The following is a 19,204-nucleotide window of genomic DNA, read 5'->3' on the forward strand; positions in this document are numbered from 1 at the left end:
TAGGCAAATGTGGCAAAGCTCAGGGTCTGCTGGTGTCTCATTTTTTCTCATCATGTCACTTGTTTTAACCGATTTGAGAAAATGAGATTATGTTTTTCCTTTTTGCTCATTTATCCAGCAATTTATTTATTTATTTGCTCATTGAAGGGGGGATTATCACAGATAACTAGCCTTGATTTCTCTCTTGTTTTCATACACATTTCATTAGTGTCCCTGAAGATTTAAGACCTACGAAGTGAAACATCACAAGTCTCATCACAAAAAGCGTATATTTACTCTTAAAATCAAAACCGAAGATTGCATTAAAGAAGATTGTATTTCTGACTGAAATAATCTAGAATATTGCTATGTCTAAGATCTATTGCTTTAATCTTTGCAGTGATTGTTGAAAAACCCAAGAAAGTTGAATAAACCTAATACCTAGAACCATTGGACTTTAGTTAATATCATTTTCATCTTTCTACATCTAGGAGGGAGTATTTATAGTTGTTATCATTTCATTGATGAATCTGAAATGGGTCTCAAATGTATAAACGCTTGGGGTTGAAACTGGCTTCAGTGCTGCAGTTTTTGGGGGTATTTGAGGCACAGATGAACCACACACTGACGATAATAAGCAATTACTAAGAGGAGACAATGGAAAAAAATACTGAGTTTAATTGCGGACAGAGCCCAATGATGTATTTCCCAGTTTAAAATTACTGTATTTTGATAATAAGCCCCATAAAGACATAAGTTTGTTATAAGTAGCATAGCCATAACCCTCCACCAAAAAAATCTAATATATTTACTGATTAAGAGAGACAGTCTACGTGAAAGCTCATTGCAAACTGTACCGTATTTCTTGACTGTATGCACAGGGCACAAAATAAGACAGGTAGCATTTGGTCTTATATTCTAGCCAGGTACCACACAGTTAAAAATGACAGCAAGATTAAAAACAAGATTGTTGTTACTATGTGGATCATTAGCTGTGTGAACAGCAAAATGTCACTCATTCAACATCTGTGATATGCACATTTGTAGTCTACTAAGGGAGGATGCCAGTAATTCCTGATCTTTCTGAAGAGCTTTACATTTTACAAAGCACTTTCGTGAAGATTATTTTATTTACACTCCCCACAATATCCCTAAATGGGAAATTGGGCCCAGAGAAGAAAAATGACTTGCCCAAGGTCATGTCACTAATGTTAAGTGACAGAGACGACGGCCCAGCCTAAGTTCTGCCATCCTCAAGTGCCACCCCTCACCACTTCCACCATGGCCACCTTTCAAAATGGGTCTGCAGTTCAAATGAGTCCGTGTATTGACATAACTTGAAAATTTTCACGAATTACGTGAAGGTGCTCACATCTCTTCAAAAAGGCTACTTGGCAAGATTGTGCTCTGTACTGGGAGCCATTAGTTCCTCCTTGGGAAACAGGCTCTGGAGATGAAATCAGACCAAAGTCCCCAATGGCAGGTATTAGCTGTGTGATCTCAGGCAAGTCGCTCAGACCCTCAGAACTTCAGTCTCCTGAGCAACAGGGTGGGAAATTATACCTACTTGAATAAGAATTAAGCGAAGCAAGGTGAATTAACCTTAACAGTGCGCCTAAAGCACTCACATTAGTTGTTTTTGTTTTGCGTGCTTATTGTTAAGTATTACAGTAAATGCCGCTTTCTCGCGTTATTTGTATGACTTTGTAACAAGTCAAAGACGTTTTTTGCCAGAACAGATTGGAGATCTACTGACTGGAGGTAACTTGGGGATTCCACGTTTTTTGTATTTTTTTTTTTTCCCCTCCAACTCGGCACTGGAGCCTCGGACTCTGGCAGTGGCTGATCCAGGCTCAGGACACGAGAGGCAGAAATACCAGCGCGCAGCATGGGCAGGGCCGTTTCCAGGCCCTCCCGCAGGGGTAGGCCCTCCCCTCGCCTTCCCTCCCGGATCCGGGGCTTTGAGAAAGAGGGCGGCTGAGGCCCAGAGGCAGCCCTAGGCCTGTGCCCCAAGCTCAGCCCCCGCCAAACCCCTCCTCCCGGAGCGACCCAAGGTCTAGCATCCAGCAAGCTGGCGCGCTCCCCTGCAGCCCGCGTGGGAGGACCCGGGCTGTACACGTACTCTTTAGATCCTGCCCCCAGCCGGGAAGCAGAACCCGGGAAAGCCGCAAGCAGCGAGCGCCCTGGGAGGTGTTGCTGGAGCAGAATGCCGGAGAGCGCAGGATCGGTGCCCAGGCTGGCTGCAGAGCCAGAAAAAAGCAAAGGCTAGACAACGCAGCTAGCGGAAGCCTGGCGGATGGGAGGAGGCCAGGAAGGGATTTGGAAGGAAGGAGGGGTGGGGACGGAGAGCTGGGAGCTCTAGAGAACTAAGGATCCGGAGCTTGGGCGCGCAACTGGTCCCCAGAGCCCGGTCTTGGCGATCGGGTGGGAGGGGGAGGGGGAGGGGTGCGGTGCAGGTGACGGGTGGAGTAAATGGATGCAAAGGCTGAAGCTAAGCAGAAAATGGAAGGCAACCTTTCCGAGAACCAGGGCGGGTGAGGACAATCGAGCTGGGGGAACAGTAATGAGAGAGCTGGAGAGGCACAGAAGGAGAGAGAAATCCTGATTGAAGAGTGAGGCCATGGAAGGGTAAGAAATATGCTTTGAACAGAAAAACGAAGAAAGCAAAATGCGTCTGGAACTCAAAATTCGATATAGGAAAAAAAAAAATCACGCTAAAGAGAACTTGTCCCGGAAAATGCCGAGAGATAGGGGAAAAAAAAAAAAAAAGGCATCGAGCACACCGCAAGAACAGAAAGTGAAAGAAGGAGAAAGGAGAGGAGACAAACCAGACAAGAAATAGTAAGTTACTTTTTAATTTCTTTTTCACTCACAAACTACTTACAAAGTTAATTTTGGCACTGACATCCACATAAAATCTCTAGCCACATACACACCAAGATTATGGTATCCATGCTAGATAAAAATGAATCCCAGGAACATGGACACATTATTTTCTTGGTTGCAAAGATCATATTTTGCCTCAAAAATTCCTCAAGTCTTGAAAGTTATCCCACCTTTTGCAGGATATTTCACTCTTGACCAAAGGTATTCCAAAACAAACGACTTCTCCTTTTTAAGGTGTGTGCCAAGGGGTGGCGGGACTCTTAGAGAAAACCACCTTTTCTGAGAAGTTATTAGAAATACCTCCAAGACATTTTAGTATCCCCCTCTTTCCCCAAAGCATCCAGGCAACAAGTCTTGAAATTCCGAGGCAAGCTGCCCACCCTGTAGCACTTTCTGTCACTTGCCTTCAACCATCTGTTAAAAGACAGCGGTGAAACGGGAGGCTGCCGTGGAGCCAGCTTCCAACTTACCTGGTCTGCGCAGGTGATGGTGCTGGAAAGTGTGCTGAAGGGATCCATGGCAGAGCAGCATCGCACAAGCACTTATCCACAAATACAGGACCCAGGGCATCGCAGAGACCATTGCCATTCTCTAAAGAGAACATTAGACAGGAAGGATTACCCCCGGGTTTGAGCCCCCAGCTCCGTCAGTCCCAGTGGTGAGAGAAGGGGGGTCTCAGACGTCATGTGCCTTTGCTACTTTGCTGGTTAGAATTAATGATCCAGAAGAGGTCATGCCACAAGGTGGGACTGAGGGAGGTCACTCTCCATGAGATCATGAATCCATTTTTGAAATTATTCAAAACCAAACTCTTAGGATGGCCAAAATACAGAAATAAAGTTTTTGACTATCTGTTAGGCAGTGTGAAACACTGTATCCTGACTAAACATGCAGTTTTACACAATGATCTTTAAGCTATAGTTATTCCAGGCATTGAAAGGCTGCACGCTCCTGTTCATTCTAACTTCATTGCAAGTCTGACATAAGCCTGGAAGGAAATAGTGGATTCTTTTTTTTTTTTTTTAATTCTACAGTCATGAATTTTTAATTCCAATGCTGTCGCCTAAACTAAGTAATCATTTCTCAGAGGCATGTTGTAATCTCCTAAAAGAGATGGTCTTTTTGGCTGGACTTAAAACCAGAAGGAATTATCTTCAGCCAGAATGAGTTTCGGATACAAGATCTAAGCATCTCTCCTAGAGCAAAGCATAATTTACAATATTGCTTTGCCTCCTAAGAGCCTATCGTGGCATTTGTTGTAGTGTTGATGAATATGCATATACAGGTGGTATACGTATTTATGGCTGAACATCCACCTTTTCTTAAGCGCTGAAACTTTGACAGTCTTCTCGGCACCTATGAGAATCTCAGGAGCTACAAAGGCTCAACTGCGCTGCATATTGTCCAGTTTCTCAAACAACACCTTATGCTGCATTTCATATTTGTCAAATTAATCAAACTTGAAGCATCATCCTTAGCCAGTGACATGGAAGCATTTTCTATACAGGAAGCCAGTTAAGTACATGCCTTTCTCCTAGATAGATCTTTGGAACCTAGATTGTTTCTTTCTTTTTTTTCATCTTTCCACTGTCAAATCATACACTTCAAGTATTTCAACGCTACATTTAAAACCTCCTAGTGACCTCCCAGTGTGGCTTCTTTATTCGTGGAAATCGGTACTCTTTCCAAAGCTGTGATGTTCGGCAAGCAAAACGTATACATTATATGTGTGTGTGTATATCGACATAATACAAGATAATTTATGTGTTTTAGGAGAGAGAGATGTAGTCTTTAAGAAGGGTTTTAGAACTATAATAGACAAATGGTGACAACCATAATTAAGTGCAAAGTAGGAAAACATTATTTTCAACAGCATGGTGCCTTTCATGCCCCGGTCTGTGATTCACATAGACGATTCACTTTATAATTAGTTTCACAGCCCACTGTTTACTTTTGTGTACAACGGATTTAACCTCATTGTCTTCAGAACTATCGGTGTACCACAGATGCATTCTCTTCAGTAAATATAAAGAGCAACACCCCTCCTATGAATTCTGAAATGAATGCATTTGGGTGCCTTTTCAAAATACCCTGCAAATTATAGAAAGACAAAATAGAGGTGACTGTGGCATGCAATGATTGCTTGTGAATTTCAGTTAAAATGCACTAGGAATTCATCTAAACTTGAAGAAAGCCTACCACAATCAAAACAACAGTTTTTCATTGACGGCTTTCCACACAGATCTTAGCACTCAAAAAGATTGCTGTGACTTGACGTTTGCAGTATTTTCCTTCTTTTTCTTTTTTTCATTTAACTTTCTTTAATTCTCAGCATTACTTCCAAGGTTCCTGCATATAGCTCTCTTTGCTCACTCTCTTACCAAGAGGTTGTCTCTATGGTAATAGGTGTTCCCCACCCCCCGCCCCGCAAAATAATGCATTCAGCCCTACATAGTTCTCTAGACCTGACTGAATAGGTTTGAAATCTGCTTTCTGAATCTTAAATCCTTAAAGAGGCTTCTTACCTGAAAAATCCAGCCAAGAGCAGAGTACTCTATTAGTGTTCATTGGAAAGCTCTAACACTTTCTAAAATCCATCTGTGCCACAATTGGAGATTTTTTAAAAAAGAGCTTCCCAATAATCTTCTTTATCAGGATTTAAAAAATATGTTTTTCTCTTCCGATGCTACTCCCACAGTAAAGAAGACATTGGGTTCATTCAGACTGTATTGTCAGAAAAGGAACCAAGGTTTGAGGACTGGAAACCTTGTCATTTTCACCTTTAAATCATCTCCTGGCGTCACCTCTGCCTGACGAGACCTTTGAAGTGATGGTGAGATATTGTGCAGTTTCCTGATGAGAATCAGTTTATAGTTAATGAGGGACCATCCCCACTCCAGTGCATTCAGGGCAGAGTAAGGCAGCAAAATGTAGGAGCAGGGCTGCTATATGGCGCTGTAAGTAGCAATAGTCTCTTTCAATACATCCCTCCTCTGTAAAGTATCACATGTCTTAAAGTGACATTACCCTTTATTATAGCTACATTGAATTGTAATACCTGCCCACTAACTCCTGAACAACTCAAGCAGCACTTTAACACTGTATTGCCAGGTACGTCGTTCTCTTAGAGATTTTACGGATACTATTCATTTGCCGAAAGAGTAAAGAGGGAAGGAGAAACAAAAGAAAAAAGCATTCTGCAAAATACTGATAGTGTTAATGGGTGTTAGACTCCTAACAGCAAATGGGAAAGTGAAATGTAAGCCATTTCTTACCTCTTAATGTTCTTTTAACCAGTAAGTTAACCCAAAATATTGTTGAGTTTACACAAATTTAAGTCTGTCGATTGTTTTTGGCAGCTAAACCTGGGAATATGGTCTATCTAGACTACAATATAGATGTTTATAGGCATAAGCGCAGAGCAAACCTTCTGAGTTTTTTAACATGTTTAATAAATAGAAATATGTCATTTTCAGCATCGAAGACTGGATTTAAATAAAGAAATATGCTCAAGACATTTTTTAAAAATTTCCCTCAAATAACATGCTGGGGTGGGGAGAGGAGACACTCAGAAGTTCAACATTTTGTTTCTAGTATTATGGTTTAGACACTTTCTTCTTTGGAAATATAATGTCACTGTACCTACACATTATCGATGCATATAAGGTGACCTAGTTTTCACTTACAGATTGCACGAGCAATGATTCATTCCAATAACTCAATCAGTTATTTCATGAATCACTTATAAAGTACCTACTATGTGTTAGATGCTGGGGGACAAGGCAGAAAACAAGATTGATGTGATTGCCACTGTCATAGATCATACTGTTTAGTCTTTAATTTTTTTTTTTTTTTAAATCAAGGTAGTTCTCAGAATATTCCAGCCTCAAAAACCTCTCCAAGTGCCTCAGAATACTCTCTTGCCTTCCACAGGCGTTATAAGGAAGGTTTGATGCTGCCGTGCGTCTTTAGAAGCCGTTCTCTCCTCTCCTGTTACACAGAGTGAGAGAATGAGAGACCCTTCAGATGCATCAGTCTTCCCCACTGGTCCTGCACAGTTGCACAATACACACAGAATAGCTCTTTGGACCCTAACAACCATTTATTAAAGCTCATCAATAAACAAAGTTCAAGGTAACAGTAAATACAAATCTTAGAGTGAGAATAAGTCGTGCCAAAGTTCTAGATGGTGTTGCGTGTTTCATTTCTGTCATTCATTATTGTTGAGTTGGTGAGTGTATATAGAAAGCTCACACCGACTGTTCAATATCAAGACAAAAATGATAATAACTACAGTAGCAGCAGGTAAGGTTTATTGAACCTTCACCATGTGCTGGCACTACTCTATAGTATGTTGCTTATAAGGTGTAATTTAATCCTTTTTACCACCCCATAAGATAGGTGAAATGATTATTGTCTTCATTTCATGGATGGGGAACCAGAGGGTGAATAGGGAGATTAAGAAACTTGCTCAAGGTATTATAGCTACTAAGTGATAGAGCAGATTTCAAACCCCAATGATCTGGGTCAAGAGCCCACCTCCTAAACGCCAGGATGAAACACTTCATGGAAAAAACAACTCTCCAAAATTAACCATTATATTTTCTCATTTCTTTACCATTAAGACAGACTCAAAAAATTATTATACATTCATTCAAGACTTATATACTGAGTACATTCCAGGCATTTGAAATATAGAAATGTGGAAGGTAGTACTTACCCCATGTCTTTGTTTGTTTGGTTTTTTTTTGGTTTGTTTCTGTTATGCTAATGCATTAAAAATAAAAGGAAGTTCACATTTGCTAATAAAAGCTATCATTTGAAAACGGTACATTATATTTTTCATTTCTAGGGATTAAACTAAGGCTCAACATAGTTTCTTATCTACAATTCAATTTAATAAACTTGAAACATACTCATGGATTATGTTCAAGGCACTCAGGCGTTGTTAGATTTTTTTTAAACGACTGGAATAAAGACTTTCCCTTACTTTTTTTTTTTTTTTTGCGGTACGCGGGCCTCTCACTGCTGTGGCCTCTCCCGTTGCGGAGCACAAGCTCTGGACGCGCAGGCTCAGCGGCCAGGCTCACGGGCCCAGCCACTCCGCGGCATGTGGGATCCTCCCGGACCGGGGCTCGAACCCGTGTCCCCTGCATCGGCAGGCGGACTCTCAACCACTGCACCACCAGGGAAGCCCCTCCCTTACATTTTTAAGTGGCTTCTATACATGTATGTGATGGAACAAGAATATCAACCTAGTTCCATTTTCTCTTCCAAATACCTTGTCCATTGTATTGCAGCCAATGATCATTTTCCCTAATAATATAAGCATCAACAGATATTGACATTTAAGGCAATTTAGTCCATTCTTCCATCTCAAAGCAAAATTACTCTCACACCTTCCAAAGAAGTTTGGCCTTTGCACCTTTGACCATGGTAGGACTCCATCACTTGATCACTTTACTGTTTAGTGGGCCATAATGTTCTGGCCAATGAGGTATCAACAAAACTGATGGTATCTCTTTGAGGCTGGAGCATTTAATTGTTGAAGCAACACCCTGTAGATCTCTCTTTGCCTCTGGAACAGAGACTAGTTACACTATCTGCCTGGATTCTTGAGAGACTGCAAAGAGCAGAGGCATCCCCTTCCCCTACCCACCCACAATAGATGTAGATAGTAAATAAGAAATATTCTGTTCTTTAGGCAGTTGAGATTTGGGGGCTATTTGTATTTGCACTATAACCTAGTCTATCCTGACTGATGAAGACTTTAACCTATATTGATCATATATTAATTGAATTTTTATGTTCCATTTACTGCCCTAAGCTCTGAGGACACAGCAGTATACACATCAGACCCAGTTCCTGCCTTCACAGAGCCCCCTGCTATAGAAATCCATTGGAGATTTTTGATCAGAGCAGTGATAAATCCAGAGCATTGATGATTGCAGCTAGAATCCCTTCAGGTTCTTATAAGCCAGGAGTTATAAACTGATCACTTACATGCCCACAGCCATGCCCTGCTCAATCATTTGGTTATACAAGCACAATACTGCAAAAGGCAATGGACTACAGCACAATTGTTTTAGTCCTTCCAGTTACATGAATTCAAGATACCTACTCAGTTGGGCCAAACTCCTAAATATATACACTTCAAATACAGTATCTATGTATATGTACATTTGTTTATGTAAAAAAGAGAGAAAATCCTATTTACCAGAACTTCTCCCCATGGAGAAACCCACATTTACTCAGAAGAAAGGCCCAATGAAAATAATTGGGAGTGAAAGATAAAACACTCAGAATGCTTGAATAGCCAAGAATGTTCAGCATATTGCCCTACATAATAAAAGGCAGGGGGAGGGAGGAATGGCAGATAGAGGATGCAATAGGGCAGAAACCTGGAGGGAGGAGAAAATGGTGAGGGGCAGAGAAGCACACAGAGAGCTAAAGAGAGAGAGAGAGATGCAGAGGCTCTCTAGAGGCTCAGAAGAAGAGAACTGAGAACAGAAATGTCCAAAGGGGATTTCCTGGTGGAAAACTATATCCTGTGGAATAGGACTCCACCCTGAGTCTCTTCAAATGATTACAAAAGCTTCAAAATACAAAAAACTCATGTATACTACATGTTATTAACTGGGGAACCCACTGAAGGGATAAAAATCTTAGATCCAGGCCCAAAGTACCACCAGAAAATCCCTCATTCCCCTGATGACCACACTTTTCATTTCTCGGCATTAGAAATAAAAGTCATCCTTACTTTAGTTTAAGAACAATCCACTTAATAATTTGGCTAATTTGAATTCACAAATGTGCAGGGAAAACAAATTTGAGACATGCAAGATTTTATGTCTATGCATATTTCTAAATTGAAAAACAACTAAAGGAATTTAAATAAATTACATCTGGGCTGAGAAAGATGCCAAGTTTTGGTCCAATGCAAATGAAAGTGGTTTAGATGTATGCCATTTAAAACAGTTCTAAGTATTTCTTGAAATAACGCATTTTGGCTGTGATTTCACAATGCTGATGTTTTTTCTTGTTCCATTTCAATGGCTAATGGAAATGAAGGCATGGATGAGAGGATCATTGCCATTATCTCGAATCTAGATGTCTTCTGTAACTTTGAAGCCCAATTTCTCTTTTCTGTAGTCACTAGGGCTACCTATCAGTTGGCTGACAATGTCTATTTTCAGTCCCTGATCATGAGAAGACAATATACCTTTTCCTTTGGCTAAGTAATAATGTTACCCTACCTTTCTCCCGTAACCCAACTGCATAAATCATTTGTGTTACATCACTCTTTTCCTGGAACTCACTTAAAATTTTCCTGTCTACCCTGGTGTCCTAGTATGTGCCCCATACCAGATACACAGCAACACCCCTAGCTTGTCAGTCTTACTTTGGGGCCTAAATAACGTTTATATACTTCTCTTATTTACTACTCTATTCTGTACCTTGCATTTTTTCAAAGCTAAGATGAGGAAAAGGATAACGAAGAGAAAAGCAGGTGAAGTACAACAACAGAATGGGAGTTTAAATAATACATAATATTGATGGTGATTGATGATCTTATAATAATGATGATGATGATGATACTATTGTATTAGGACCCTTTTTTTTTTGGCAGGGGAGACTCTTTCTATGTGCCAAGCCCTGGTTAAGCGTTCACATGCTGTGTCTCATTTAATTCTCACAAAAATGCTAATAGGTCTGTATTACAGTGATCTTTATTTTATGGGTGAAAATACAAATTTCAGAGAAGTCAAGGGATTGAACTAATGCCACACCTCTAGTAAGGTTGAAAGACTTTGATGCAAACTCATATTTGATTTTCAGAGCCTAAGCTCTAAGCAACCGAATTCTAGGCAAGCGATATTGGCAAGAAATAAAAAAATGTATATGATAAAGATAAAAGAGCAAGTAAGCAAAGTAAGATGAGCCTGATGTGAAGTTTGAACGTGAAATGCAAAGCATCAGTGGTACAAAGGAAGCACTATTTTGACTCTAAGCTTCCTAGCAGTAGAAGTGAAGAAGAGAAAAATTATTTCTTAAAAATTTACAGCATCCATAAGGTAAAAAACCAAACAAAAGCACACAAACCAAAAAAAGCCAAACAACTGCTCCAGAAGGAATAAAAATTAATGGTAACAGAGAATGAGCAGAGGCTGAATCATTTTCTATAAAACTGGTGATTCTCAGTTCTGTAACTTGGACCTGGATACATAATGCAGAATTTTCCGTAACTGTAAGAAAAGGGAAATGGAAGGCAAGATTTCTCTTAGGCTGGAAGAAAAGATAACCTTCGTGTTGGAGTTTCATTTTCCACCTCCAGCAGCCTATCTCTACGATCACTTTATCAATTATAATTCCTCATTGCTTATCTTGTCTGTCTTCCAGGCAGCAGAGAAAGAAAGAATAAGGTCATTTCTTTTGTTCTTTCACATCTCATCTCCTTATTCTGCTTTTAGAACAGAAAGAAAGTTGAAACCACAAACAGCTTCACCTCCATTACACTAATCAAAGTAATAAATGAACTGTCCTTTTAGAGACTAAGTGGTCTCTTCATTAGGAGAATATGAACATATTTTATAAGCACATAAAGGTCATGAAAATGACTGCTTTGATGATAATAATAAAAACAATAACATGATTTCTATGGTTCATAAAACTCTCAGATTCATAGCCGGATTCATCATCGCTATCCCCCATAACTACTCTGATCTAAGAAATGGCCCTTCACCTGCTCAATGGTTCAGCCAGAAATGAAGACGGCCATCTCCCTCTCCATAAACTCCCTCTTTCAACGTCACTTCCTATCAATTTGACTTCCAGTCTATGTCTTAAACCTCTCTATTCTCTCCCTCTCCATTCAAACATCTTCACCCAAGTTACCACCATCTTTCACCTGAACTATGGTAATACTTTCCTAACTAGTCCGCTTGCCTTCAAATGCATACCTCCCACCCATCTCTTCCCCACTCTGCAGCCGGAGGGAATGTGTTTGAGATGCATGTTGATCATGCCACTCTTGTTATTTGAAAATCTTTCAATGGTTTTTCATTGAGCTTAAAATAAAGCCCAAGTTCATGACCATGGTTGACAGGGCTCTGCATGAGTTGGCCCCTCTCTACTTCCCTAGCTTCATCTTTTACAAACACACTCACTCTCGGCTCCTACTATACTCCTCTCTTGGGTCCTTGAGTAGGACAGGGAAACTTTCCCCCAGTTGTCTTCTGGAATGCTCCAAACCAGATCAACTCATTGTGGTTATGCTCTCATAGCCCTCAGGATATCATCTCTATAGGTTAACTACCATTGTAAACAACTATTTCTGGAATTATTTATGATAGCTGGTTTACCTCTTTACCAGAATCACCATGAGAGAAGGAAAACTGGCACCTTGCTCAGTACCGTATCTTCAGAATCGAGCAGAGATATACTACCTGACATATAGTAGGCACTCAAATGTTGGCATCATAAATAAATAATAATCAATGAATCAAAAGTAAAATATAAGGCCACTATCAAGATGGCATGCACAGCGAACTGTTTTTCTAGAAATAAGTAGATTTTGTATGCTCCCCAATAGCCTTTATTCATTCTTTTTGGTAGCACACACGTATGAAGTGGCGATACACATTAAGGATGACTCCCTTGCTTGTGTGAGTCTACTGTTATGGCACTAAGTAAAGGAAGTTGGCCCATATATTGTTCAAACCCTTAGCTACCTGCCACTAAATCTGTGTTGGATTCCTTTTTTTTTTTTTTTTTTTTTTTTTTTGCTAGAAGAAAAAGATGAAACTGTCCTGAATTTTCAGCCCTCGTTCTTAGTATTTGATATCCAAATATGATCTGATGGTAGAACTCACAGCTGATCCCTGAAGCATAAACAAAAGTCTCCAAATGTTAATAAAAAGAAAGCACTTAGAATTTCATTATACTGAACCTAGAAGAAATCCCCCCAAAAGCCTCCTAGTCCAGCCTCTCTGTTCTAGAGGAAATAAAAAGACCTAAGAACGGGAAGAAGCTTACCTGAGGGAATACACTGAGTTCACTTGTGTGGGTCATGTTAGAACACAAGTCTCCTCATCTGATGTTCTCTCTCTTTCTCTCTCTCTCACAGCACTATCCAGTAGAACCTTCTGCAATACTAGAAATGTTCTGTATCTGTGCTGGCCAAGACGGTAGCCACTATCCACGTGTGGCTATCAAGCACTTGAAATGTGGCTAGTGCAACCAAGGAAATGAATTTTTTAATTTTTAATTTTATTTCATTTTAACTAATTTAAACTTAAATAGCCTCATATGGCTAGTGGATACTTTACTGAACAGCACAGCTCTAAAATATACCAGCTAGGTTATGGAAAATAAAACCTGTGACATCAAATAATTTCCAGTAAGCTAGAAGAAAAATTTGAATCACCTGACAGTAACTTTCCAAAACTAGGATATCATAGAGGAAGGTAGAATGGGCTTGGTTACAAGTAATAGAAAAGAAATAAACAAACGAAAACAATGCAAACTGCAGTAAATAATAAAGAGGATATATGGCTTCTTGCAGGTGCACAGTTCACAGGTGGGGCTCACCTCCAGGTGGGTTTGACCCAGTAACTCCACTAAACTATCAAGGATCTAGCTCATTTTCAACTCTCTCTCTGCCCTTCAAGGTGTCATCCTAAGGCAGGCTCCCCACCATGGATGAAACACAGCTGCCAACAGCTGTCTGGGCTATGAGCTTCTCCATCCATATAATGGCAACAGAAAGGATTGTTTCGAGAAGCTCTCTCAGATGAACAAGGAAGAGTCTTTCTTAGCTTCCCCCAGCAAACCACTTCTCACGGCTCCTTAGCTTGACTTGGGTCACTTGCCCCTCCTTGAGCCAGTTACCTTGGCCAGGGGGAAAAGGTCACATTGTTGGACTTTGAGTTGCACCATAAGCCCCAGACCCAAATCAAGAGAGAAATCAGCTTCTTCCAAAAGAGATGAATGGAGTGAGGGAGGTTTGATCCTTAAATGAAAATTAAGACAATAATGAGGAAGAAAGGATGAATATTAAAGACAATCACAGTGTGGACAAAAGTTAGTAATGTTTTCATATGTCCTTTTAGCACTAAAGTACTTTGCCATTTTTATAACTTTTTTCTACTTATAAAGTAATATATTAGTATTTTTGAAAGGTAGTAAACTTAAGATCTAAATAGAAAAATTTTAAACTCATCTAGAATCTGTCACATGAAAGCCACCAGTATTCGTATTTAAGTGCACATTCTCCTTTCACTTTCTAAAAATGCCTGGTTGGTTTGGGTGCTTCTCTCTCTCTCTCTTTCTCTCTCTCTCTCTCTCTCTCTCTCTCTCTATATATATATATATATATATACACACACACACACACACATATGTTTTATAATCTACTTTTTTTTCTCTGAAAATATCACATTTTCCAATGTCAATAACTATTCCTCTAATGGTGACCTTAATCTACATAACCAACCTAAAGTACTTTTCTTTTTCTAAAGATTCCTCATTCCTCTGTTGCTTGTAAATTGTGGTTAATCTTACTTTTGTGGCAGGAAACTTCCTTCTGCATAAGACAGAGAATTAACAACAAGAATATTTTTCTTTTCTCTATAGGATCCCATAGATGCCAATGGTTAACTACAACAGAAAAACATAAATCCCCTTCGCCTGCTGTGGGCTTAAATCCTATGAACTTTTCTTGACACTCTAGGTTTGTACCTGATCTGCCTTCAAGTAAATTTCTCTTCTGGTCTTTGTCGTATTATTAATGTGGCTGATTATCTATTCTCGTTTATCTGGTTTGAATTTTAATTGTGGGAAAGAGATCATTTCCAGAAAAAGAAAGTAAACTGAAAAATAGAAATATGTATCTTTTAATCCATATCTCCTTGGGTCTCCCTCCCTTGATTTCTTTATGTTTTGACTTGGTCAGTGAGGCAGTATAATAGAAGGGCTAAGAGAATGGGCTCTGCAGTCCGACAGCTTGGGTCCTTCTTTCAGCAACACCACTTACTAACCGCCCAATCCTATTTAAGTAATTTTCCCTGAGTTGCCTCACTGATTCAAAGGATTATCATTAAGATGCATATCAGAATGTCTGGCATATTACAAATCTCTATAAACTTTTAAAATTAAATTTGATATCTAGGCTGTAACTAAGATTTAGCTCTAAGTTTTAAGATGTTTTCTTATGCCTTTGCAACCTCAACTTTTTAAATTTGAAACATTCTTGCTCCCCTTCCTTCTCCACTTACCTTTCCTATTCCCCTTCCTTCTCCCAGATCGACCTACTTTTCTAGATTTGGTTCTGGTGCACTGTTCTCCATGGAGTTTTTCTTGGCCTCCCAAGTCTAGGGTGGACACCCCTCCCCTCCACCTCTGTAAGATTCGGTGCCAACCACATTTGCTACAGCATCTACTGCTCGGTACCATATTTGTCTGTTTTCTTTTCTTTTCTCTTCATATCCCTCTGGCCTCAGAGGGACTTTCCCTGACCTTATCATTCCCTTTTTGAAAACATGAAATGGTTTTCCAATGCACAGAATATAATGTGGTTTAAAAACCACTGACCAGGGCTTCCCTGGTGGAGCAGTGGTTAAGAATCCGCCTGCCAATGCAGGGGACACGGGTTCAAGTCCTGGTCCGGGCAGATCCCACGTGCCACGGAGCAACTAAGCCTGTGTGCCACAACTACAGAGCCTGCGCTCTAGAGCCTGCGAGCCACAACAATGGAAGCCTGCGCACCTAAAGCCCGTGCTCCTCAACAAGAGAAGCCACCGCAATGAGAAGCCCATGCACCGCAACGAAGAGCAGCCCCTGCTTGTTACAACTAGAGAAAGCCCGCGTGCAGCAATGAAGATCCAATGCAGCTAAAAATTAAATAATTAATAAAAAAAATTTTAAGTAAATAAAAACCACAGACCACAAGACCCAACACAACCAGTGTCTGCCCATATTTTCATCTAAATATCATTCCATTCCTCCCTACCTACTCCCACATTCACCATGCTCCAGTCACTCTGATCTTTTCTCAGTAATGCATTCAGGTATTCATTCATTCAGCAAGCATTCACGCAACAAACCAAGTACAGAGAACACAACTCAAGAACTGGTTCACAAGATAATCATTGCCCCATCTCACATACTCCAAATACTATCTAGATTCAGGACCTCTGTATAGGCTCTAAACTGTTTTATTCATCACTGTTTGCTCTCCATCTGACAATGTACCTGGCACATAGTAGGTGCTCAATCAGTATTAATAGTCTAGATGAATAAATGAATGTGTCAGTAATGAATAAACACAGCCATTTCTCATTTATTCATGTTTTAGGTGTTTTATGAATTTGCACAATATTCTAAGCAAGAGGTTGGCAGTGGGCTGAGCAGGGAGGAGGCTGGGAAGAATTTCAGATGATGTGTCTGTACACGTATGGGTGTTTGTGTGGGAATCTGAGTCTGAGAACGCCTAAATGTGCATCTCCAACCACAGCCCAGTGCCAGAGAGAAAGGCTTTTTGCATTGCTTCTTGTTTTTTCTCATCCACCCTTTTGTCCCTTTCTCCTATTATACCATATTGAAAGTAGGCTTTTCCCACTCTTAGTTTCCACCCTCACGTTCATAGTGTAATGATGAGCATGTGGTATCTCTGAGCTTAGAGAGAATACAGCAGTTGCTAGTTTAGAGCAGAGGAAAACAATTATAAAAAGGAGTTCAAGGGTAAACGTTGGACATGATTGAAGCAGGTAGGACAAAGTACTTGAGCACACCCATACTTGGATTCCCTAAACCAGAGGTCCTCAGTCTTGACTGAGTTACAATAACTTGGGGAGATTTTAAAACTCTAAATGCCCCGGACCCTACCTCAGATGACTCAAAACAGGATCTCTGGAGGTGGAACTCAGGCAACAGTGTTTCTCAAAGCTCCCTGCGTGGTTCCAATGTGCAGCCAAGTTTGAAAACCACTGACTAAAACAAAAACTTACTGCAGTAAGTCTCTAGTCACTGTGGCAACCCCACAAATAACTGCGATCTCTTGTTAATTAGTTGCCAACTAAGAGGCACATTCTCCGTGTTTAACAGATTGAAGGTTAGCCCAGTGTATGCATCTTTATTGAAAGCTTACTATGTGCTTGATATGATAATAGTTACCATATAAGAACTCTATTTCATACCTCATATTTAACTGCATAAATGATGTGAACCTTAGGTGTTCCAAGCAATGGTTAGTAAACATCATGATTGCTCCCTTTACATACATCCCCTCTCCCTGATTTTCTATCATTTAGCCACAACCCCCCGTACTGAGCTAACTGCTGGTTCTAGGAGGCTCTCCTGTGGCTCAGGGTAGCCCCATCCCCTGGCCATAATCAGGGATGAGCACAAAACTCAGTTTGTGCCAATAATATGCAAGGGCAGGTTTCCAGAGATCTCTTGGAAAGACACTTTTCAATTCAACCAAAACAGCTTTAGGAAGTGATTTTTTTTTTTCTTTTCTTCCAGACCTGAACAAGGAAGCAGGTCATAGACTAAGAGTCATTAACAAGCATTTGGAGATTCTGAAGAGGCACCAACCCTAACACGAGACTGATACCATGAAAAGTAGAGTGAACAAGTGTGGAAAAATGTCCTTTGATGAATCAAACAAGCTCTAAAGTCCACTCAGTGTTGGACTTGCCCTGTAATATTTTAAAGCAGTTTGAGTGTGGCTTTCCATTACTTGCAACCAAAAGCATCCGAATTATTGGATCATTAAGAGACAGCCTACAACAATGGAAATATAAAACTAAAAATATCCCAAAGATTATTTAACCAAAACTTTCATTTTAAAAATGAGAAGAGGGGCTTCCCTGGTGGCGCAGTGGTTGAGAGTCCACCTGCCGATGCAGGGGACACGGGTTCGTGCCTAGTCTGGGAAGATCCCACATGCTGCGGAGCGGCTGGGCCCGTGAGCCATGGCCGCAGAGCCTGCGCGTCCGGAGCCTGTGCTCTGCAACCGGAGAGGCCACAACAGTGAGAGGCCCGCGTACCGCAGGAAAAAAAAAAAAAAAAGGTAAGATTAAGACCCAAACAGCTGAAATGACTCACACAAGGTAGCACAATCTACCTGGCCTTAATGTTACATAGAGTTGGACCTGGATCTCAAGTGTCCTCATTTCCAGCCCATTGTTCGTTCTACTGAAGAATAAAGTCTTCATTGAAAACATTCACTTTAATTTTCAAATGTTGCTAAATTAGCTATGATGACCCTAATTTTTAAAATGTCATTAAATCTCCTTGGAACTCTCTAGAAATACATATTCCCAGCCCTCTCTCAAAAGACATACTCAAAGCCTATACAGACCATTTGCTTTCCAAATGCAGACGTCATGAAAGAATATGCAAAACTGTTGAAAATATATATCACACAAGCCACCCCAACCAAAAAAAAATTTTTAAGTTCTATCCAGCTAGGCTGCTTCAGTAAATGATGTTGCTGAATATATAAAATACTTGAATCTAAATTTAAAAATGCTCCCCCCACCCCTTGATTAACCAGATTGTCCCCTCCCCTATATATAGGAACGCTATGTGCCTGAGCCCACTTACCATCTGTCACCACATTTTCCAAACTTCTCTTCCACCCCCTCCTCTTACACAATCTTATCACATAAAAATATTAGATTTCAGGGATTTGTATAATTTCATTAAATTTTCTGAGCCAAGGAAAAATAGAGGAAGTACTGGTATCTCAAACTGACTCAGATTCTGAGTGTCCAACACACATCCATGGTAGCCAGTAATGCCCTTCAGGCAGAACTCATGTGCCCAGGAATAAAAAGAATAAGTCTTTTCCCTTATTATGGCAGTTCATATTAGGAATTTTCAGGTGTTCCCCATATTGCCGAGGGGGGTTTGGATAGCGTCCAGAGAGTCCTGAGTCATATACCATCATATTGCTTTGTTTATTACCTTTCATAAGGATTTGTGAGTTTTCTCAGATCATTAGAAAAATACTTAGAAGCCAATTGGGGATTATGCATGTTGCTGTTTCCCCTTCGCAGTTTGGGAAATGATTTTTAATCATCTGAATACAGGGCACCTCTACTCACCCAAGTGCTTAAGGTAGAAGCTTAAGAGTCTTCTTTTGTTGCTCGCTTTCCTGCTTCTCACATACAATCTATCCAAAATCTCAGCCAATGCTCTTGTTTCCAGACCCCACAGGAGGTCTTTGAGGAATGACCAGTGAGATTGGCTTTAAAATAATAAGTCCACTACACGATGAAGAATTGTTAGGGACGGCCCTCTGAACTAGGTTCTTTCCTGCTTCTCTGCACAG

General features: G+C 40.3%; 1 protein-coding gene and 1 long non-coding RNA gene across 13 annotated transcripts in view; one reads left to right on the plus strand and one right to left on the minus strand.

Annotated features, from left to right (window-relative positions):
• The window catches only part of TAFA1 (TAFA chemokine like family member 1), a 774,180-nt gene that overhangs the window by 465,050 nt on the left and 289,926 nt on the right, over nt 1-19,204 (minus strand). For 7 of the 9 annotated variants that reach the window (XM_033424877.2, XM_033424876.2, XM_049715831.1 and 4 more), the window contains one exon: nt 3,336-3,456. In XM_033424877.2, the coding sequence (XP_033280768.1) occupies nt 3,336-3,453 (118 nt within the window). In that variant the 5' untranslated portion in view covers nt 3,454-3,456. Of the gene's footprint in view, nt 1-3,335; nt 3,457-5,390; nt 5,568-19,204 lie in introns of those variants that run through there. The other 2 variants (XM_049715832.1, XM_004268002.3) reach the window with 1 other exon arrangement.
• LOC125965592 (uncharacterized) lies at nt 1,584-17,930 on the plus strand. Of its 4 annotated transcripts, none has more exons than XR_007479659.1 (4): nt 1,584-2,820; nt 5,564-5,698; nt 14,500-14,596; nt 17,389-17,930. It is a non-coding gene; the product is annotated as an uncharacterized LOC125965592 (long non-coding RNA). The 4 variants fall into 4 exon arrangements; XR_007479657.1 differs by lacking the exon at nt 17,389-17,930 and adding an exon at nt 15,168-16,974 and having other exon boundaries at nt 1,585-2,820; XR_007479656.1 differs by lacking the exon at nt 17,389-17,930 and having other exon boundaries at nt 1,588-2,820; nt 14,500-14,638.

Source organism: Orcinus orca, chromosome 10 (genome assembly GCF_937001465.1).
Source record: "Orcinus orca chromosome 10, mOrcOrc1.1, whole genome shotgun sequence".
Taxonomy (NCBI): Eukaryota; Metazoa; Chordata; class Mammalia; order Artiodactyla; family Delphinidae; genus Orcinus; species Orcinus orca.